The sequence below is a fragment of the Danio rerio genome, chromosome 17, assembly GCF_052040795.2.
Source record: "Danio rerio strain M-AB ecotype USA chromosome 17, GRCz13ab, whole genome shotgun sequence".
NCBI classification, from domain to species: domain Eukaryota; kingdom Metazoa; phylum Chordata; class Actinopteri; order Cypriniformes; family Danionidae; genus Danio; species Danio rerio.
Genome location: NC_141037.1, coordinates 23,274,288 through 23,298,938, shown reverse-complemented (window position 1 = coordinate 23,298,938; position 24,651 = coordinate 23,274,288). Strand labels below are relative to the sequence as shown.

Below are 24,651 nucleotides of genomic sequence, written 5' to 3'. Positions count from 1 at the left end.
TTGTTACATGATCCCTAAGAAATGTTGTAATAGACTTTGGAGTAACATTTCTAAATATTTACAATGGTAAGACATTGTGCTGCTTAATATTTTTGTGAAATTTGTGAAGAGCAGTGATTTGAAATTGAAACCTAATTCTCTAACAATAAAAAATGTATGGTATTTTTTGTAACTTTTTCAATTTATTACATCCTTGCTGAATGGAAGCTTTATATTATTTAAACAAACAAACAAACAAACAAACAAACAAACAAAACAGTACCAGTAACTGCCATTAATGCCTTTTTTATGTACCAGCAATTTTGTAATATTTTTCAGATGTTTTGTTTCTTATTTTTATTTGTTTCAGGTGCAAATGTATGAAGTAAAACATTTTTGCTGTAGAAAAGTGCATTATCAAAAGGTTTTTAATCTTTTCAAAAACAAACATTTCAATATATTTTATAAAAAATGGTTAGAAACTCCAAACAAGTTCTTTAAAAAGTAGCTGTGTGCTAAATTAATGGGTAATGGGGAAAATATAGCATATATATTCTGGAGAAAAAAAATCTAATCATGTCCAATGGTTTATGATGAACAGTAAACAGTAGTAGCATCCTCTAAATCATTCCTGATGATATGGATAAAAACATTAATACATGTGAATCTACATTTATGTGCTCTGTACAGTCTAAATTCTCAGGCCGAGATTTTCACCCTGCCAGTCATTTCAAGAACACAGACTTTTGGGCAGATGATCCTCGAGTGGGCGGGGCAAAGGGGACACACCCAGTGAGTTCATTGGCTGCTGGGTGGATGAGCAGCAGCTCTGTTCAGGGTCAAGGGTCAATCTCCATTGGAATGATAGAAAGGATGATGTCCTCATTTCCACGTCGAACCACCACACGCAAACTGCTCTCCTTTTTGATGATCGCGCTTACATCTGTGGCTGTGGAAATTCGCTGACCGTTGATGGAAATGATGACGTCGTGCTCCTTGAGTCCACCTCTGCGGAAGACACAGCGTGTTAGTGAACAGGATAAAAGAAAAAAAAATTGCTTACACATTCTTTCCCATTTTGATTTCATTAGTGCAAACTGCATTGCAAGTTTTCTAAACTGATGTTTTTTATTTATTTATTTAATTATTTCTTTATTTGTTTAATTTATTTATCAGGATTTTTATTAGCCACTACCAAGGTGGCTATTCTTCCTGGGGTTGAAATGTGCAAATAAGCATTGTTTTATTAATTACGTATATGCTAATATGCTCACATTACTAGTGAGGTTTAAAATGTATATTAAGAATTAGAGGCTTAGAAGTTTTTTTTTTACAAGGGATTTTGGGGACCTGTTTTCATCACTTCATAAATCACAAAACACTGTGAATAGAACTCATTTGGATGGATTCGGTCGTAAGAATATGCATTGTAGTTAAAATCTTCATTTAAAAAGAAAAGCAATGAAGCTGTTGCATGAAAAACAGTGTTTCTGCCTCAGATGTCTTGCCTTAGATGCTCTTCATCAAGCAAGAGATTAAATCACGTAGACTGAAACATCTACAAATCAAACACTGCTACATTTCCCAGAATTACCCCAAAATAGCTTCCAAAAACAACCCTGAAGGCTGTACGTAATGTATTTTTACAGTTGTTGTAGAATCGTATACGCTTCATCAAAACATCAGCATTAAAAGCATAATAGCTCTTTAAATCAGACCTTATGTGTTCAGATGGATTTTGACATCATATTTCAGAAATAAACACCTACATCTGTATAAGTATGGCAAGCCGGTTTAACATAATATACAAAATATGCTACGAGTACTTTTTTTTAGAGTATCTTTTCAATTAAGTGCTAGAACTAACTCACTAGGTACTAGTGCTTATACTCTTCAGGTAACAGTACCTCTTAAAAGATACTAGATATTGTTTATTAAATACCAATACTTGTTTTCAGATATTACTTATTAAAATAAACACTTAAACACTGCATGGGTACTAATTAAATTATAGTCTGTATTTCACTGTCTAACTAATCAATCAATCCAACTAATCAATCTTTCATTGACATTTGTCATCAATCACTATTTAGTTCTGAATATTCAGTATCTATTAAATAGGAACTAGCATCAAATTATTAGAACTGGTACTGTATATGTTTATTTCGAGTTTCTAATCAATGGCTATTAGCAAATGGTTAAGTATTATCAGATAATAACCATAAAAGAACATTGATTTGTTACTAGCACATAATGTATAAGCATTTGTAAAGAATAAACACTACCACCTAATAAGCAGCACGAACATAGATACTAATGGATTAAATGCATGCCATAACAGATCAAATAACAGAACACATTGAGATGGCATTCACATGCTGCATCCACCTAAGGCTACATACTAGACTTCACAAGTACTTCCTGTTTGTTGGACTGCAAGTGTGACATTTAGGGATCATCTGCTATTCAATTGTGAATCATAACCAAAGTGGTGTCATGCCGAGTGTCTGTGAGTCTGGCTGCCATCTGAGCATGTTTGTAACACGTCCACACTTTCAGGAAAACTAAAAAAAGTCCTGGATTAGGATGTGGTGGGCAGCTGGAAATACTGTGGTTCTATTTACAATAAAACGCTGTTTCATGCACAAAGAATTCATGACAAGTACCTACAAACCCTAAATTTGCCTCTGAGTGTGTTTGCTTTTGTTTTTAGCAGACGTATAATAAAGACAAGAAACCCTAAAATGCTCATGGATATGAGGTGGCACTGACAGGAACTGAATCATATGAATTGAGTGACTAACGAGAAGATGTTAGTCAATTTTAAAGGAAAGTTAATGTCAAAACGAAGACTCTGTTATTATTTGGTCACTCTTATGCTGTTTCAGTGTTGTATGACATTCTGATGCATGGTTTTGTAAGACATCTTCTTTTTGTCCACTAAACTCTGCCCATAATGAACCTTTTAACATGCATAAACCCTCCATTGCACAAAGTGAAGTTTATTTATAAACTAATTTTGAGAGGATTACATGCTTACTACTGATCAAGACCGGACCTGCATTAGCCAAAACATGATTAGCTAATACATGATTTTAATCAGCTGTTTTTATTCAACAGTCATCTTCATCTTGAAGAATCCTCCATTATCCTCTGTGGCGACCCCTGATAAAGCAGGGAATAGGCTATGGCTTCACCCACAGTCCAAAGACATGTGGTATAGGTGAATTCAATAAACAAAATTGGCCATAGTGTGTGGGAGAGTGTGTGGGTGTTTCCCAGCACTCAGGGTTGTACTCTTAGGGTTGGCTCGAAGGGCATCTGATGGTACAACAATTGCCAGAGTAATTGGTGGTTTATTCCGCTTTGGCAACCCCTGATAAGGCAGGGAATAGGCTATGGTTTTACCCACAGTCCAAAGACATGCTGTATTGCATAGGTAAATTGGATAAACGAAATTGGCCATAGTGTGTGGAAGAGTGTCTGGGTGTTTCCCAGCACTCAGGGTTGTACTCCTAGGGTTGGCTCAAAGGGCATCTGACGGTACAACAATTGCCTGAGTAATCGGTGGTTCATTCCGCTTTGGCGACCCCTGATAAAGCAGGGAATAGGCTAATCGGTGGTTCACTCCACTGTGGCAACCCTGATAAAGTAGGGAATAGGCTATGGTTTCACCCACAGTCCAAAGACATGTGGTATAGGTGAATTCAATAAATGATATTGGCCATAGTGTGTGGGAGAGTGTGTGGGTGTTTCCCAGCACTCAGGGTTGTACTCTTAGGGTTGGCTCGAAGGGCATCTGACGGTACAACAATTGCCAGAGTAATTGGTGGTTCATTCCGCTTTGGCGACCCCTGATAAAGCAGGGAATAGGCTGAAGGAAATGAATGAGTGAGTGAGTAATACAATAATTGTGCGCAGCAATAAACCATGAGCTCAAACAAGGCTTGTAGTCTTCTTATGACAAATGACCACATGCCAAAAAGCAAGAGTATGATCTGCTGTGTGTCTTTCATTGTTGTTTATGGTGCGGTTCACGCATTAAGTCTGAACATGTAAAAAGTGCAAGGTGTGCTGCTTTATTCACTATTTGGATGCATTTGTGGTGCATCTACATTTGAGTGTGCAAATTACGTGAACTATCAGAATGCCTTTTTTTCTGTAAGTGGGAATGACATCAATTGCAATTTTCTGCCGTTTACCAAGCCAACCAAGTAATCAAGTACTGTTGGCAGTGGAAACACAAGCCTGATAAGGGTCACCCAAACCAAACTCTACTCTACTGAGCCGTACCTATCAGTAGAAACAAGATATACCAGGTGTGGAATGACAGAATGGTAAGTGAATTATGACAGAACTATACTATCCCTTTAACTGAAATGCGTTTTCAGCAACTTAGAGTAAATGTTCCTCTTCCTCTAACTGTATGAACAAAAACGTCTTCAAAAATACAGAGGAAAAGGTTTTTGTGAGAGTCAATAAACACATTGGGCTGAAATGATGAACATCAGCAGGTTTTTGCATGTGTGTGAGAGTGTGTTTTGATAGGCGGGGGTCTAACATAAATTTCAAACATGTGGAGACAGACGGAGCCAAAGACAATATTCCTCCAAGCATGACGGCAGAGAGCATGTGGCCAGTAAAAACAGCCTGTCAGAGCTGCCAGAGCTGTTGACCTGCTCTCTTGACCTGCTTGGCATTATGGGACTTTGAGTTCTGGTGACTCACGCTGCAGCTGGGGTTTTAGAGATGACCTCAATCACATAGGCTCCTGAGGTGATGTCAGGGAAATCTCGCAGTCGACCTTTCAGCTCTTTGGACAATCTGCAAGAGTCGATGAATACAATTACGTCAGATCTGCTGTTTCCATTCCCAAAAATGACAGCTGAAAGGCTTAAATTAAACTTTTTACAATACAATCCAATAAATCACAACAGAGATTTTATAGGATTACATAATCATGTCAAATTTTCCTTAGGCTTATTAAAATAAGCATTAATTTGTTGCATGTACTCACGAAGGAGTGAGGGTCATCATCCGGACACCGATATATCTTTTCTTTGTTGTTCCTCGACCTGTAAAACACCACAAATGTTACAAAATGTGAGTTAGTCCACTGAAAGGACTGAAATTCTTTGTTATTGACTCTATGTAAACAAGTATTGTCTTGTACCTCTGGCCAGTCTGTCATACGACTCAGCGAGAAACTGACGAATTTTGTCTGATGGAATGGCGAAAGAGATTCCAGCCGTTACTTTTAATGTGTTGATCCCAATCACTTCACCATCCTATAGGAAAAATATGATCAGACATATACTCATTGGGGAGAAAAATAAACAGGGGTGCTAATAATTCAGACTTGACTTATTGGAACACATTAGCCCTTTACTAGCTTTATCCTCTTCTGCCCAGAAGTTGCTTTTCTGATATTAGCTGAAGCAGCCCAAAGGTAAACCCAAAGTTGAAAATAAATACTAATGGCAGGAGTCGAGGCGAGAGAGTAAAATTACAACAGCCAATCAAAGTCAGAATATCTGCTGAGGATTTCACCAATTCATAGTGTTTTAAAGACTACCTTTTATTGTGATTACCTATGCATTTTAATTTACTTGACTGATGACTTTTAAAATGACACCATTTCAAATGACAAGCATGCTGGGAAAATGATAACCACACTGCCATGCTCAGTGCAAAAAAAAAAAAAAAGCAGTGTATATGCAAGCTTATATAGGGTATATTTCAGCAGTTCGGAAATGAAGAAGTGCTCACCAGATTAACTAATGGTCCTCCTGAGTTGCCATACTGTAAAAAAAACCATTTCATTAGTTAAGAACTGTTTGGTTGTTGTGTGCATGAATTTGTGAGCATTATGGTGAGAAAAACAGACATTAAGACAATATAAAAACAAAACATAAAAAAACAACAGAATTTTTTTCCCATATTATCCCACATTTTGTATTCCATGGGGGTTTTCAATTATGAGTTGCATTAAGGGATGTTGATCTCTTCTCTGACATCTGACAAAATTTAATGTAAAAATCTGATCACTGTGATTAAGTATTGTCTTGTTTGGTCATTTTAATTATAGCATATAAATATAATATATAGTTTATGATTTATATATCTAATAAAATACATATTGAGTGACGCAGTGGCGCAGTGAATAGCACTCACAGCAAAATAGTCGTCTCACAGCAAGAAGGTCGCTGGTTCGAAACCATTGACATTTCTGTGTGGAGTTTGCATGTTCTCCCCGTGTTGGCATGGGTTTTCTCCAGGTGCTCTGTTTTCCCGTCCGATCCAAAGACATGCGCTATAGGTGAATTGAATAAGCTAAATTGGCTGTAGTGTATGTGTGGGTGTGAATGTAAGAGTGTGAATGAGTGTTTCCCAGTGCTCGGCTGCAGCTAGAAGGCCATCCACTGTGTAAAATATTTGCTGGATAAGTTGGTGGTTCATTCCAATGTGGCAACCCCTGATTATTAGAGGGACTAAGCTAAAAAAAAGAATGAATGAAAGAATAATACATGTTTCCAAACTACATTTTTTTATATATATACTGTATATATAAAAGTCAAATATTTTTTTTCAGAGCAAAAGTCAATGTCCCATAATGCCATTAATAAATAAATGAAAAACACCACACAAGCAGAGTTGGATTTAACCAATAAGCAAGATAAGCCGCTGCTTGGGGCCCCAGGAAATCTGAGGAGCCCCAATAAACATCTAGAAGTATAAATTATGTCTATAAACTAGATATAACATGGTTTTCTATCATATTTTGTATGTTAGTTAAACAAATACGTTTTTAACATAATTCTATAGTATTTAGTATACAATCAAATGTAATATTATTATAATAATGTAATGTTATTTATCAATAAAATTACAAAATAAAATATCCAACATGGAGCAGTCCAGCAGTCAAATTTGTAAACAAATATATGTATTATTTTTAGTTGTAAATTAATTTTACAATAAAAAAATGAGAATCATTTCAAATGTAGAGATTGCATTAATTTAACATGTAGAAAAGAAGATTGAGTGATAACAAACAGCAGTATAAATAAAAATTAAATAAAAGCGTGCATTTCAGGACCTGGGCCCCATGGCTGGAATTGCTTATGGCCCCAAAATCACTAAATCTGTCCCTGCACACAAGTTACGATTTATGGAAAAATGTTATCTGACATTTTAATAAATAAACTAAAGTGACAATTGTCTAATAATAATTCACTCACATTAATGATGGCATCAGTCTGAATGTAGTCCATATCTGAGTTTCTTAGGCCCAACTCTTTCCCGCCTCTCTGTGTGGTGCTCACTATTCCCGTGGTAACAGTATTCTGAAGGGAAAATGGGCTGCCGATGGCAACCACAAATTCTCCTGGTCTGAGGTCAGCCGATCTGCCAAGTAGAAGCACAGGAAGCTTATTCTGTAGAGCAGAAAGAGAAAAAAGCATAACTGTTATATTGGGAATGCAGCATTTATTTCAGCATCTAACCATAAGACTGAAATATCCCAACCCTTCACAATCATAAAGCTTGCAAAAGTTTATTAAAAGTCTTTAATTGATTTCTCGCCCAACACAGTTGTTTTAAACATCTGAGCAACTTTATAACACTACAAAGCCAGTCATGTGATAAACTCATGGACAGGCGTTCCATAATTCTAGCCTTCAGTTTCCTGAACTGCCATATAAAAAGTCTTTTTCTGACACCCCTGTGTTTCCGCTATTATATTTCTTCAAAACATGGGTTGGGATTTTAAATTAAGTCCTCTGAAACCTTATCACTGGGCAACCTTCACGTCATCACAAAAAAAAAACAGGCACTAAGGACAGGATGGATGAAGTGGAATGCTGTTTTGGGAATCCACACATACGCTTGATAAGGACGACCATCGTGACAACAGAATATGCGTGTTTAGCCAATGCACTGGTGTCTATTTTGTTTACTGACAGTAAAAATAGAGTTAGACGAGCTGAACTTGAAATGCACACCAGAAGCATTCGATCTTCTTTTGCACGCTTGTCAGGGCTTTGTATGAATTGCAGGTATTTTGGGAATAGTTCAGGTGACAGTGGTCTGCTAACATATTATGAGGGCGGTTATATGACTTTTCATATAAGATAGATTAGAGATGCAATGTCTGTCTGAGCATTCTAAGGCCTCAATAGAAGGATGTCAAATGGTTTTTGAGGCTATCCTAAAACCATCTATATTCTGCAACATTAAATGCTAAGCTAGAAGAATCTTTGATGTGACATCTGAATAAACCCCATAAACTTTGATGTTGGCTTGACATGAATTAGCATGTTTCCATCTTAATTTACAGCATTGCTAGCATTTTTCTAACACAAATTAGTACATTGCTAGCATGTTTTAGCATGAATTAGCAAGTTTCTTTCCTAATTTGCTTAATTCCAGCATTTTCTAACAGGAATAAGCATATTGCTAGAATTTTTTAGCATGAATTAGAATGTTTCTATTTTAATTTGCTTAATTCTAACCATTTCTAACACGAATAAGCATATTGCTTGCATGTTAGGCATGGATTAGCATGTTTCTATCAAGAATTAAGATGTTGCTATATGTAGTTAGCATTTTAGAAACATAAACATTTGTTTCAAAACATTTGAACATCTATAAAAGAATGCAGACTCTCTCTCTCTACTGACCAAACATGTGATTGTTGATTACAATTGGATACACAAATAAATCTGGACAAACCATGTAAAGCTAAAGAAAACAGCTTAAGAAAAAAGCAAAATGGCTGCCCGTTTACTTCTACTCAAGCTGAGGGCACCTGATGGAGAGGAAGGAAACTGTGCGTTCGGAGCTGTAAACTGATCCTGAGCTTTTATCATGAGGTGAACTCTCAGCGAACTCAACCTGTGCTGACCGGGTTTTAAAAATAGAGGATAAACTCAAGGAGGACTGGCAAACCAGACAAAAAAAGACACTACCTATTTCACTATCTAATATGATGTGCAGAGCTCTATTATTGCCACATCAGTATGATTTTGTGTTCTTTAAATGTGAATTCCAGAACTTATTCACATAATGTCCTTTAAAATGACTTTAAAATGACTTATTGCATTTTTACACAAATTAACCCTTGTTTGTCTGATAAAGAAGCATGCATAGATTCATAAAAATGATAAAAATAATAATATTTTGATATATTTAAAATTTTAAGCTAACCTTTCCAGCGTCAGTCATTTTGTTAACTATGAAAATCCTATATTTTTTAAGGATATTAACCCTTTAAATGAGTAAATTAGCATTTAGTCTGTTCTTTTTTTCTTTTCTTTTTTTCTTTTCTTTACTTTTTTTAACTGTATTTTTAAATTTGAAAGTCTATTTAATGTTTAATGTTGTGCATCTATTTTAGGTGTGACTTTTTAACATTCTGTAAAGGGTCTACGGATGAAAAATAGCCATTCTTGGCTAATTCTGGCACATTTTACAGTAATGTTTTATAATGTGCATTGACCCTGTAAACAAATAAACTAAACTAAACTAAACTATATAATGCATGATTTTTTTTTTTGCAATGGGATTAAATATTTTAATATTTTTCTCATGAAGGTCCTGACTGTAACAATATTTTTTTCTTTAAAATAAATTAATGGAAGGAAATGAGGTTGGAATATTAACATTTATTTAGATAAATATTAAGATACTTTACTCTTTTTGCAATTTACTTGGTAAAAGTTTACATATAGAATGCATTAAGGTTAAAATGCTTGAACTAAACCCCCAGTACATTTATTTTCAGTCTAAATCAACAATGATTATCCTAATGAAGAATCCCTAAGCTGTGCTATATGTAACTATATGTGTGTGCCGCTCACCACTGTGCAGGCTCTGGTGAGACCATCAGTTATTAACATCTATTACATTACCATTGCAAAAAGATGAGCTCATGCTCCAGACACAAGGTTGCATTAGAACTCACAGCACTTATTAGCCACAGTGAAGCACCGTCAGCCATTTTGTCAATGTGGCATGGTAGTTACCCATTCTGGGTCTATGCAAAATGATAGTTTACATTCCACATCTACATAGTTTAACCACCCTAGACAAAAACCACTTTGAAAGATTCGCTGTCTATTTCTTGCTCTTTTTACTTACCACAAAGATGACTCAGTGATGATATCAAATCTCTAAATATATATTAAAGCATTAGAGGTGTGATGTTGGCAGGATAATAATGCAAAAAGTCATTGCTTTAAAAATAATAAATTGATACAAGGTGATGCAGTGGCACAGTAGGTAGTGCTGTCGCCTCATAGCAAGAAGGTCGCTGGATCGAACCTCGGCTCAGTTGGTGTTTCTGTGTGGAGTTTGCATGTTCTCCCTGCGTTCTCCGTTCCCCCACAGTCCAAAGACATGTGTTACAGGTGAATTGGGTAGGCTAAATTGTCCGTAGTGTTTGTGTGTGTGGATGTTTCCCATAGATAGGTTGCGGCTGGAAGGGCATACGCTGTGTAAAAACGAGCTGGATAAGTTGGTGGTTCATTCCGCTGTGGCAATCCTGGGTTAAAAGGGACTAAGCCGTCAAGAAAATGAATGATTGAATGAATGAAATTGATACAACTAAAACTAATAATAAATAATATACATATCCGGTTTCTTTCACAGTCCAAAGACATGCGGTACAGGTGAATTGGGTAGGCTAAATTTTCCGCAGTGTGTGTGGATGCTTCCCAGAGATGGGTTGCAGCATGAAGGGCCGCATAAAAAACGTGCTGGATTAATAAAGGGACAAAGCCGACAAGAAAATGAATCAATATATATTCAATAGTATTTATATTCAATAGTATCCTAATGCAAAACCATTTATATAGATGGCTGGATAGATGCATATGAAGGTCAAAGTACTCTACCACATGCTGCAGGTGACATGTTGGTGTGGTCATTCAGCAGGTTTTGAGGTCACAAAAACAGACCATGAACACTAATAAAGCCCTGCTATGAGAGGCTTCAGGTCAGCAGTTCCTTAAAAACATTTACCAGCAGAAACACCTGCATCCCTCTGGCCTATAAAAGCACAACGACACCCAAAGTTACGCAGGTGTGTTTGTTAATGATATTGCAGTCAATCTGGGACGTGTAAAAACAGCCTTCTGATGCCAGTGAAACACTAGAAGAGCTCAGAGAAAGCAGACTTTGTTGTCGGGATAAGGCCAGTGTGGAGATTTTCGATCCAAAGTGAGAAGATGTGTGTCACAAGGCATGGAAAAAACAAGATTTTATCTACTGACTCCAGATATACTGTATTATACACACATACCAACCATACTGATTTCAGACAGAGGAAAAAACATATACTACAATGAAAACAAACACCACTCAGTTTTCTGTAAAGGGAATAAAATCTGTGTTTTTGTAAGAATCAATCACATGTTATTTAGAGCTGCACAATACTGGAAATATGCAATATTGCTGTTAAGTACTTTAATAACGATAATCCTTACAATACACTCAAAAAAGTATTTTTGCTGCTTGTTCAAATTAATCAAAGCAAATGAGCTGAATCAACATGATTCTTGAGTTTTTTTAGGGGGGAACTTAATTGTTTTGTGTGCAATCCACATACATTTGTAAAAGCAATTAAGTTAACTCCATCAGTTTGTGTTGAGATAACATGAAGGCATTGTGTGGAACCCAGCATTTTTTACAGTGTGTAACATTTTCCTTCAAAAACGCTATTTTTATTAGCTATGATTTATAATCATTTGTTTGTTTAATGATATTATAACAAACAGGTAAAGACATTTCTTCAGATCTAATTCATTCTAATTAAGAATAAAAATGAATTGTGTCAAGATGCAAAAATTAAGTCTTTAAAGCACTTTATTTAAGCTAACTTACAGTTTTACTTATAATCATTGTAAACATACATTTTATTGTGCCTTGGTCATTTTTAAATTCTGTGCAGTTTATATTCATGTTTAATAAATTATTGAGTTAATAAGGAATATAAGCAGCTTAAATTAAATACATGTAAGCAATTTATTTATTTATTCATAAAATATTTTAGTTCATTTTTATTTATTCTAAGTAACTGAATGATCCAGAGTTTTTTGGTTAATTACCTAAAATAAACAACTATAATAGTTACAATAATTCAGTAGTAAGAACACCTCTCAAACCTTTCTAAATTACACTGAATGATAGTCCTTCACCTAAAATTAATGGAGATGTATTTTATTTCTTTAGGTGATTTTTAATTTCCATTCAAGTTAATTTCAATCAATCATCTCTGTGCCTGAAACCATTGTTTCTTTTCCCTTTCCTTTCTCATCTCAAGTCCTACCATTAGTGTTGATTTTCAGCTCTGGGTTCACCTTTGGGCCTCTCCAGCCAATAGCAGTACAGCAACTACTGGGGAGGTGTGGGGGTAAAGATTGAAAGGCCCCTTCTGATTGGTCAAATATAGATAAACAGCCAATGCATAAAATAAAGATAAAATATGTATATTCCTACTATTACTTCAATAACTTTGCAGTAATTTTGCAAAATATTGGGCAGCCCTGATGCTATTATGTTATTAATGGTGTTAGTTTATTTAAATGTAAATGTTTTAGTATAATAATAATAATAATAATAATAATAATAATAATAATAATAATAATAATAATAATAATAATAATAATAGTAATATTTATTTTAAATAAATTATCATTACATTAATATTAATTATCCTTTGTTTCCATTAACTATGATTTTTGTTTTAAGGTTCTAGTTTTAAATAACTTACTAAACGTTAATGTTTTGTGCATATTATAGTTTAAATATAAACTACATGAAAACAAGGACTTTCTTTCAAGCAGCTTAAATTAAATACATTTAAGCAATTTATTTATATATAAAAAAAATTTAGTTAATGTTCATTTCATTCCAATTAACTAAATAATTTGAAGGTTTATGGTAAATTAACTACAATAAACTACTATAATACTGTAGTTACAATAAATCTGTAGTGAGAACACCAATCAAACTTTTCTAAAATAACATTGAATGATAGTCCAGTGCCTAAAATTAGTGGTGATGTATTTTATTTCTTTAGGTGATTTTTAATTTCCCTTCAAGTTCATTTGAATCAATCAGCAGTCTGTGTGCCTGAAACCACTGCCCACATCTTTAAAAACCATTCCAGTAGCTACACTTTCACAAGCACTTCTGCAGGTGCAAAATGGGTAACACAGTCTGCCGAAGCATGCGGTTATTATTAGCAGGCTGTTGTGGGGCTACACAGAGTTTCCACAGGTTGACATTCCCGTGCTAAAACGTTTGTCTGCATTTAAACATCAGTTTGCAGTTAGTCACAATCTCAACAAGGGCAGACCAAGACACATTCAAACAGACATCCTTAACCTCATGCACTAAGAGCCCCTAAGATCACTGTCCTGCTCTGTCATCACTGTGCCCGTCAGTAGGCACCTCGTCCCACGTTGTGCCTTTAATTACTGCACTTTTAAAGATGAGCACCCGTTTGATTGCACGCACTGAGTGACTCCATTGGTGGGTTTGTGTTGGATGTGGCTGCGAGATATTTTCAGTGAGTGGCTCTTCCCAAAGGAAAACCTCAGAGGTTTCTGCTTCAAAGCTCAATAATAGAGTTCTCAATTATCTTTCATTTAAGTCTAATTTTTGTCTTCGGGATATCTCAGAAAATTCCCTATATGTGCCGTCTCGGCTTTTTATTGCAATTTTTCTTTCAGAAATCTTGATTGTAGTTTTTTTAACACTAAAAGAGGGCTTTTATATGCATTTTGTATAAATAATTCAATATTACTGCCCATCTTCACAAATATTTTTCACAACATATTATACCACATTGGGTTAAAACATAGTGACTTTGCATACGGCATAATAGTGTCCTATTTTTGTAATTTTGTTTCACATTGTTACATGTGTGGTGTTCCCAGTCAAAATTTGTATCCTACAATAAAAAGCTTTTAAACTTCTTGTTATGCCATGTATAATTTAACCTTTTGCCATTTTGACAAAATTAAAATGTTTTAAAACAAATTTCCTGTGTAAATGGGAAACCACATTTTTCCCATTTTATTTAGAATTGACAAAAGTAGACATACAATAATCAGTCCCACTTTGTATAAGGTGGCCTTGACTATATACTTGCATTAAAAAAATACAACATACTAACTGCATTCATAATGTATTGCAGGATATTTAAAATGGGATACAGGTAGGGTTAGGGACAGGTTTGGTGGTATAGGTTGAAGAGTGGGTTAAAGTGTAAGAAATGGTCAACAGTGTAATTACAGAACCTAAATTACACCTTTGATTACATGTAGATATTTAATTAATCATAAGTTCAATGTAAAACATGTATTTACACAATAAGTACATTGTAACAAATGATTAATGATTAAAAATGATAAAAGTCTTGTTGTTGATCCTAGTTGTAAGGGCAACATATAATAACTTGACTTCTAGTTGATCATTTGGCAGAAGGTATAGATTTATCAGATGAATCATATGTTTAACTGCATCCCAATCATCACAAATACAGCAGAAGACTTATTGGAACCCACATGGACCCAAGACTCTCACAGAAATCAAGTTTGGTGAAGGAAAAATCATGATTTAGGTTTACATTTAGTATGGAGGGCATGCAAGAAATCTGCAGAGTGGCAACAAAAGCATGAGGTATCAAGACATTTGTGCTGGCCATTACATTACAAACCAGAGGGGGGGTGCAAATTCATCAGCAGGACAGCACTCCTCATACTTCAGCCTCCACATCAATGTTCCTAAAAGCAAAGGAGGTAAAGTGCTACAGGATTGGCCAGCCCAGTCACCAGAAATGACTATTATTGAGCATGTCTGGGGTAAGATGAAGGAGGAGGCATCGAAGATGAATCCAAAAAATCCTGTTGAACTCTGGGAGTCCTGCAAGAACGCTTTCTTTGCCATTCCAGATGACTTTATTAATAAGTTACTTGAGTCATTGCAGAGCTGCATGGACGCAGTCCTCTAAGCTCATGGGAGTCATACACAATATTCATTTTTTTCCACTGCACCATGACTTTATATTCTATACTGTGCATTATTTCTGTTAAGTGACAAGACTTTTGTCTAAGCAAAGTCAAACCTTACTGTCCTAATTAAATAATTAAAAATCAAGGCATGATCATATTTTATCTTGATAAAATAAGTGTAATCTAAAAGCCTTTGCCTTTCATATGAGCCACTTCTCATACCAAATGATCAACTAGAAGTCAAGTTATTATTTGTTGTTCCTAAAACTTGGATAGGACTTTTGTCAGGTAGTGCACATATTAGTTAAGGCCACCTGATATAAAGTGGGACCAAATAATCCTCTTTTTTCACTCAAAACTGACTTTTGTACAGTCAACCAGATATGAAATATGTCCTAAAAGTTGGGGGGTGGGGGTGGGGGGGAGTACAATATTTAGTGATTAAACAGCATAACAAGCAATTCCACAAGCCAGTTTTAAAAAGCCTTCATTTTTTGACTATGAACATCACAAGTGATAATGCTTTTTTATTTTTTATTTTTTAGGGTTTTTATGTGTATTCAATCACAGAATATCAGCTTGGGTCCAGGAATGACACCAAACACTGCAAACCTGTGACGAGTTCAGACTTGTGAGCTTCTGAGTGTGTGATGGAAGCTGAGGGAGGGTTGGAGGTTTCATCAACATACTATTTCCATGCATCTGTCCCATATCCCTCTTTTCATCTGCATAATTCCACAATTACTTCCATGCTTAAATGGCCAAAACTGCTTTGCTGTTCCCACGTGTGATTCACATCTTACCCTCTAATATTAAATGACTCATTTTGGCCAAACCAGCAGTCAGCCACATTACAGTAGTCTGGGCTGCATATAAGGCCACTGGAACATCGATAATCTCCACACGACCATGTGTATGTGTGTACTGGTTTATCCTGTAGTGTGAGGACCAAATATATGCGCAAGGAAAGTAAAGCCTCACTTTTTTTTATACTTTTTAAAAACTTTTTGCCTGACTTATATATATATATATATATACAGTGTTGGGGGTAACATGTTATAAGTAATGAACATCACGTGATGATATTAATTTTCCAAAATAGCGAGTAAAGTAACGCATTACATTTTAAAATAAGTAATATTATTTCAGTTACTTAAAAAAAAATTTAATACGAGTTACTTTTTATCTGCGAGTGAACAGACAGTCAGCTTGCAAATCAAAGAAAAGAAGTGGACTGTTGTTAGGTGTAGATTATGTTTAGGTAAAACTATTGACAACTGCAAGAAACATGACATCATAAAAAAAACAGAACTGGATGCAAAGCACTACACCTGCACCCCACCTCCAGCTAAACAACAAAAGATTGGCATCAGTCAGTTCACGTTCTCCTAGTAAAACAATGAATTTGACTAAGTTAAACAAAACGGTCATAGCTTTTATAAACGACTATTTTTTGTACTATAGTAAGATTTTTTCTCTTTTAGGGAAACGATTTCGGAATATTTTTTATAGTCTTACTGTTCATTTTGTTATTAAACATTTTAAAGGTTTAAAATCTGTTTTTGCCCTAATATAAAGGCATAATGAACAAAAAACATAATGTACATATGTACATATTGTACAAAACATAATGTACAAAATTATCAAACACATTACTTTACATGTAGTCATTAATATACATGTGATATGTACAGTTGAAGTCAGAATTATTAGCCCCTCTTTGAATTGTTTTTTTCTTTTTTAAATATTTCCAAAATGATGTTTAAAGAAGCAAGGAAATTTTCACTATGTCTGATAATATTTTTTCTTCTGGAGAAAGTCTTATTTGTTTTATTTTGGCAAGAATAAAAGCAGTTAAATTTTTTTTAAAAAGCATTTTAAGGTAATAGTTATTAGCCCCTTTAAGCTATATATTTTTTCGATAGTCTACAGAACAAACCATCAATATACACTAACTTGCCTATTTACCCTATCCTACCTAGTTAACCTGAATAACCTAGTTAGGTCTTTAAATGCCACTTTAAGCTGTATAGAAGTGTCTTGAAAAAAATGTAATGCCATTAGGGCAAAAATAAAATAAATCAGTTATTAGAAATGAGTTATCAATACTATTATGTTTAGAAATGTGTTGAAAAAATATTTTTTTTCCGTTAAACAGAAATTGGGGAAAAATAAACAGGTTGGGGGGGGGGGCTAATCATTTAGGGGGACTAATAATTCTGACTTCAACTGTATATACAGCGTGTATAGCTCTGGGCTCAGAGAGTTCTCAAAATGTTATTTTATCCTAATTTTTTTAATAAAAATGAAGATGTAGGTTATATAGGTGGCTGTTAAATGCAGAGCTTCTCTATGAAAAAGGTGAAAAAACACCTGCACGTTCTGAAAGAGATCAAACCTGAGCCAGATAAGAAAAAGTAAGCAAAAGTAACTCAAAATATAACACGCCACTTTCCATAAAAAGTAACTAAGTAGCACAATTAGTTTTTAGTTTTAAGGAGTAACTCAATATTGTAATGCACTCATACATAGTAGTAGCAATATATATATATATATATATATATATATATATATATATATATATATATATATATATATATATATATATATATATATATATATATATATATATATACACACACACAAATATATAAAATGAAGGTTATGTTTACGAGTATAGGGTGGGTTCAGGCAATATAAAATAAAATAAAAAAAATCACAATTTATAAATACCTAATATAACAGAATAATTAATGCGTATTAATTAATTAAACCGTAATTATTAGCCATCTCCAGATTTTTTGGTTTGTTTGTTTTTTAATTACTGTTTTTTTACACACTGTTAACCCTTACTGTAGATTATGCAGTAAATAACTGTAAAATAGCTAGTGTTTTTCTGTAATAAAAGGAAACAGTATTTTACTGTAAAAGGAGCAGGATTTGTATGAAATTTTGTAGTGCAAAAAATAAATTACAGTAATTTACTTTATGTACCCATTATAGATAGTTACTGTGATAATAAATGGTAAAATACTGCTCAACCATTATTACCCCATGTACTCTAATGCTTTATGTTGCTATATATATATATATATATATATATATATATATATATATATATATATATATATATATATATATATATATATATATATATATATATATATATATACTGTTCAGTTTTGGTATGTGTATGGTCAGTATTGAGGAGAAAGTGAGACAATCCATTGATGATAAGCTAAATTTCTCTGCAGCCATCTCTGTGTTTTCTTTGGTTCCTTTTATGTTTTTAACATTGAGTATCAGGAGTCAACCAATGTTAATGTCACAGAGCTAATTAAAAGGTAAAGATATCAACGAGATGCATTTAAAGGCAAAAATATTCACACAGAGCAACCAAATTATCACAATCATTTTTATAACTTTGTTTACTTTTCTATAGTTAATCTAATTTGCCTAGTTTAACCTATAGTTAAGCTTTTAAATTGCACTTTAAGCTGAATATTAGTATTTTGCTAAATAACTAGTAAAAATTTGTTATTTAAAAAAATATCTTGAACAGCATGTACATACATGTTTGCTGAGACTCAATTAATTTGTTTGGAAAACTTTAAATGAAGTAGGTAAAAGTGGCATTAACAGTATAATATAAAAGCTTTCCTAAATAAATGTATTAATCAGGTTTTTTAAATTTTTTTATTATTATTATTATTATTACTACAGGTTTGGAACAACGTGAGGATCAGATTGTTTATTTATTTTTTATTTTTTTGCTTTGGATGAAGTTTTTATATTTTTATTGTTTTTAATCAATGGTATGTGCATGATTGTGATAAATGTTGGCAGTTCCTTTGAAAATATGGTATGTACCAGGGATGTCAAACTCTTGGAGGGCCGCAGCCCAGCAGAATTTAGTTCCAGCCCTGCTTCAACACACTACCTTTAGATTTAGTTTGATCAAGTGTATTTAATTAGTATAACTGCACTGTTACTCTGTAGATTGTGCAGTAAATAACTGTAAAATAGCCAGTGTTTTGCTGTAATAAAAGGAAACATTTATTATTTATTAACACATATTATTTTACTGTAAAAGGAGTAGACTTTGTATGAAATTGTGAAGTGCAAAGAATAAATTCCAGTAATTTACTTTATGTACTCATTACAGATAGTAACTGACAATAAATAGCAAATTACTGTTCAACCATTACTGTCCAATCTACTGTGATGGTTTATGTTGATATTTATAGAGACGTGCATTTTGAAGGCAGAAAATAATGATTTAGGCATCACCACACACTCCCACAGGCTGTCTTATTCTAAACACAAAGGTGTTAGAAAGAATTTTCAGAAAATGCTGGCCCTTTAAGAGAGTCAGGTGTTTGATTTGTTTAATGCAGTGTGCTCTATTCTCTGTCCATCAATTCAGATGTAGAGTCTGATATGTTTTAGGCTTTAACTAAGAATCTACAATGAGTAAGTAAAATGTGTTCAAATGTTTTTGAGGGTTTCTAAAATAAGGCTGTGTTTTAGTTATATTGTTGTTATCTTGAACTGTGTACTTGAAAGCTACATTGTTAGCTAGTTAGCCTCTCCTCATATAACTTCTTACATTACTTTTGTTTAAGTTTATGTATTTATTGGATAATGCATACTGCCATAATGTACAGATGCTAACAGTTGTATGTATCTTTCTGGAAACTAAGCCAAAATTAAATTCCATCATCTCAGTAAGGTAATGTGCACATCATCACAGGTAATCACAAAAACATGATACACATAGCCATCCACACACAAAAGCTCCACTGTCAGGTCCCAGGTTGTGGGTTTGTTGCTAAGTATTTTTCAGAGCTGTGTTTACACCTATGAATTTATATTAGAAACAATAGAAAAGTTTGTTGTCATGAGATAATTATAACAATAAAAGATTGGATCCTTTGGTTTTTCGGTGTTGTCAACTTTATTTTTATTTTTTTATAATTATTTAAAACTTTTTATTGAGATTTGACACAGTTTTTAATTATTTTAAACTTTAAAATTTAAAACAATTATGTTGTGTTTTTTGCTGTTCATTTGCTGATCCACCTTCCTGCAGATTTCAGTTGCTATCCATATCAAACACCCCTAAACCAATTAATTACGACCTGAACACCACTTGATAATTACAGGCAGGTGTGTTTGATATGGGTAGCAACTGAAATCTGCAGGAAGGTAGATCTCCAGGAACAGGATTGAGCACCCCTGCTATATACCATGGGGGTCAAACTCCAAGTTCCCGGAGAACTGCATCGCATCAGAGTTTAGTACCCACCAGCTTCAACATAACCTGTGGATTTCTAACAAGCCTTAATTAGTTTGATCAGGTGTGTTTAATTAGAGTTACAGCTTAAAGTCCCGGTCACACTGCACTTTTCTCCCTTTAGACTTCCATTCGTACGCATGTGAGTACTGCAGACCTGGAATGATAGCTCATGTGACAAATTTCATAACTCGCAGCATTGGAAAATTCAAGCTTGAAGAACGCTGACATGCAAAATCACATCATGTGATTGCTTGATACCAATCAAAGATCAAAACATGACCTCTCTGGCTTGCTTTTTCAATCTCTAATTATTTTGTTTAATTCCACTACTTGCTTTGTTTAATTCCACTTCGCAGTGCAGTATGACAGAATTTTGCATACTCAAACGTTAGTGTGACCGCAGCCTTACTGTGCAGAACTGTAATATGTAAGACAATATCTACATCTGCTGATTTCTTAATTTTGTTATACTTTTTCTGTTATTTATTTGTTTGGTGCCGAAACAATACAATAAATTTGTCTGAAAAATGTTATGCCTTCTATTTTTAAATAACAGCTAAGAATACTGATTAATTTTAGTAACACCACAATAACTATATATGACATACTATTAATGTGTATACAGTATAATGCTGTGATTTGTAACACTACAATACAGTAATTAACTGTACACAGTTTTCAGTTAGTTACCACTGCTGCTCTATTACAGTAATTAACTGGCGACACCGTTGCCAGCTACTCGCTGTATTGGTTCAGTTACAGTAAATAACTGGCAACACTGTTGCCAGCCACTCACTGTAATGGTTCAGTTACAGTAAATAACTGGCAACACTGTTGCCAGCCACTCACTGTAATGGTTCAGTTACAGTAACTAACTGGCAACACTGTTGCCAGCCACTCACTGTAATGGTTCAGTTACAGTAACTAACTGGCAACACTGTTGCCAGTTACTTACTGTAACCTAACTTTTACAGTGAGTGGCTGGCAACAGTGTTGCCAGTATTCTACTGTAAAAAACCCCGGTAAGGTCTAACAGTGCAGAGCAAGTAATATTCATGGACCACCATTTTGTAACAGGGGTCAACACAGCGTAATGAACCTCCAACTTCTCTGGCATATGTTTCACGCAGTGGATGGGCACAATAAATATATCACAGTAACATTTTCCATAACAATTTTCTTCTGGGAATCTTATTTATGTTTCAAATAGTCTAAAACTATTTTTAAGATCAATATTACTAGCCCCCTTAAGAATTGTGTTCTAAAATCTGTTGTCTAATGACTTACCTAACTAGCCATTTAACCTAATTAAATATTAAGCCTTTTATCTGCACTCAACTGAATACTAGTATCTTGCCAAATAACTAGTGAACTATTATGAACAGTACGGTTATTATGGCAAAGACAAAAGAAAGTAATTATTAAAACTTTTATCTTTTAAAAAATGTATTGAAAAAAAAATCTCTGCATTAAACAGCACTTTAGGGCTAATAAGTTTGCCTTCATCTGTACTGTATGTGTGTGCGATATGAATAAGCCTTAAAGCTTTTAACCTAAACAGGGATCTTTCTCTTTGCTTTGGCTCACGACCAGAGCAGAGGAATGGAAATGAAGACATGGGAGATTTACAAATGAGTTGACTAAATGTGTGATGGGCTGAGACATGAAAATGATTCATTTTCCTGGAGCTCCTGAGTTTGGGAAAAGGAATGATGGGAAGTTCAATGGATCATGGAGGTTGGACCCTTCAAGACCTCACCATCCGTATACCATAGCTTTAAATGTGGCAGAATTTTGTGTCCACATACACACATATGGATTCATTTTGAGTCCCTAACCACATTTCCTCTCTCTCTCTCACTTTCTCTGAGAGGGAAAACACTTTTCTCTCTTTAGGGTTTCAGAAGTCTGGCTTCTGCAGACAGAGTAATCGTTTCCCAAGAGACAGACAGACACCAATAAATGGAGAGAGAAGGAGGAAGAAAGACAAAAGATTGAGAAGAAAATAAATAATCTACTCTACGACTCCTCTCTCAGTTCATCCACATGTGCTGCCCATTTTCCGCATGAGTGAAGTTGTGCTGTGTGATATATAAGCTCATCTCTGCCTCATCAAGTCAAGGCATGAGCAAACTGCATGCATGTGAATGTGAAGATAAACTGTGAAGTTTACAGTGCTGGGGACTAACTAATAAAAATTAGCTGTGAAACAAACTTTCTAAACTATTTAAACAAAGATCTGAGTATCATGACAACAACTTCCATCATTGCTTTATCTAGTCAAGAACTTGGTGGTCACCCAGTAATAAAATGCAAACATGAAGGTACCGTTAAGTGCTTTGAACTGTGCATTTTTATTTATTATTTGATATAATCTCAAGTGAAACATGAAGAAAGGGTGGGAAAAAGTTTGCTCCTCCCCTTTAAAATAAACAACCAATAGCATTTTGCTATATCACTTCTCTGTCAGAATGGTTGAGCTCGAGCACATCAAATATGAAGGTCTTGAAGGGGGCGGGGCATGTCAAATACTAGAGAGCATTTGATTGGTCACTGATTTGATGAAAACTCTGCTATATGAGGTGTGACAAACTACAAGCTTTAAATGCTTAACAGTTTTATATCTCATAAACGCGAATTTTGGTGTGCATTAGTACAATACTGATACTAACATCTAAACAACTTTATTTTAATTTCATGGGACCTTTAAAGGGATACTGCACATAAAAAACTATTTACTTACATGATTTTCTAAAAGCATACTAGCTTGGTAAGGACTAGAACCTGTGAAGTTCTTGCTGTGAGGCAACAGTGCTAACCACTGGGCCACCATGCCACCCATCTAGGAAAAGAGGAGAAGTAGGGGTGGAATGGGGGGGTTCTTCCAAACGAAGATGGCTGTTATTTGGAGGGTATTTATAGTGGTCTAGGAATCGTCTGATTGGTGAATCATAAATTGAATAATGCAGGTTTAGCCGCAAGAAATCATAAGCAGGTGATCCTCTCAACATTAGTTTATAAAAAAAACTTCCCTTTTGTTTTCTTGAATTCACCAGAGGCTGCTGTGTATGCTTTTTCAGATCTCAAATTTCTCTTGCAAGTGCCTTTCGCACATGTTGTTTTTGTGTAAACCCACCAGAGGCTGCTGTTGACTAACTCACTGACTGACTGACTGACTGACTGACCGATTGACTGACCCACCCTCCTCCTTCCCTAAACCCAACCAATAGCGTTTTCAAAAGAACCGATGGACCAGCGCCCACCCACTTCCCTCAACCCAACCAACAATTTTAAAAAAGCAATCCAGAAAAAGAAAAGCCATCACTTGATTTTCACCACGTTTTCAGATTTGACCACATCGTCACCCTGTTATTTACCTATTTATTTAATTTTTTGGATTCTGTTTTTGTCTTACCCACTTTCTGGAACCAGACTAGAACCCTGTCTTGGTCAAATCCTCTCTGTGTCTCAAGTTTTCCAACATCCATGGCAAGCTAGAAAACTGGTAACAGCGGGAAAGCCGTCCATATGAAGGTAAGTGGTCAGCTGGTAAGCTTAAAAAGGAACAGCGTCATGCCTCCCCTTAGTGTTTGTTTCAAAAACTAAATGCAGCCATACGTACTTCTGACTACATAATTCACGATCTCCTGAAATGTATAGGGCTACGTTTTCAAAATGAGCCAGTGGCCGCATACAAGTAAACAAGTAAATCAACTACTGCAAAACTCTGAAATCTACAAAAAAAATCACTTTATATTGATCATTTAAACTCTCTCCTGCCATTAATTGCAAGATTAATACACCGTGTGTCATGATTAAATCCTGACAGTGGTTTTTAAAACCAAAAAAGGGTCTCTGCTGTAAGTTCACTTAAGACTGAAGCAGAAATGTATCTTTTAAAAACTTGTACTCATTTTCCCTCTGACTAAAATTGGACCGGTCTGTTTTTTGAGCCATGCAGACTACCAGTCAGAGAAAATGTGATTGTTGTTTTATCCAACTTGTATATATGTTAATCATACTCTGATGCCTCAGACTATAGCTGGACTATTCAAAAACTTGATTATAACTGCAATTATAAACAAATCTACTGACAGTACTGACCTACTTAAAACCTCTCAACATGCATCAGAAAAAAGGGAAGAAATTGCAGTAATTGCTTACAGGGATGCAGGCACACACAAGTTCCCTCAACACACACACACAGTCTCCTCAGGGTCTTTGTGGTGCATGATCCTATTCCAAAGTGCAAACTTCAAGTCAGTGCCATTTTTTTGCTTCTCTTTTAACTTTTCCCAAATGCCCTGTTAGTTAAAGGCAAATCCTACATCAGAAAAAGGTCTGACCTGTCTC

General features: G+C 34.8%; 1 protein-coding gene across 2 annotated transcripts in view; it reads right to left on the bottom strand.

The window, feature by feature from the left end:
- Positions 1-389: 389 nt before the first annotated feature.
- The window catches only part of htra1a (HtrA serine peptidase 1a), a 44,146-nt gene continuing 19,884 nt past the window's right edge, over positions 390-24,651 (bottom strand). Inside the window, 6 exon segments of one of the 2 annotated variants that reach the window (NM_001002219.1) lie at positions 390-987; positions 4,708-4,803; positions 4,997-5,054; positions 5,153-5,267; positions 5,749-5,781; positions 7,221-7,415. In NM_001002219.1, coding sequence (NP_001002219.1) covers positions 819-987; positions 4,708-4,803; positions 4,997-5,054; positions 5,153-5,267; positions 5,749-5,781; positions 7,221-7,415 — 666 coding nt within the window. In that variant the 3' untranslated portion in view covers positions 390-818. 2 annotated transcript variants of the gene reach the window in all.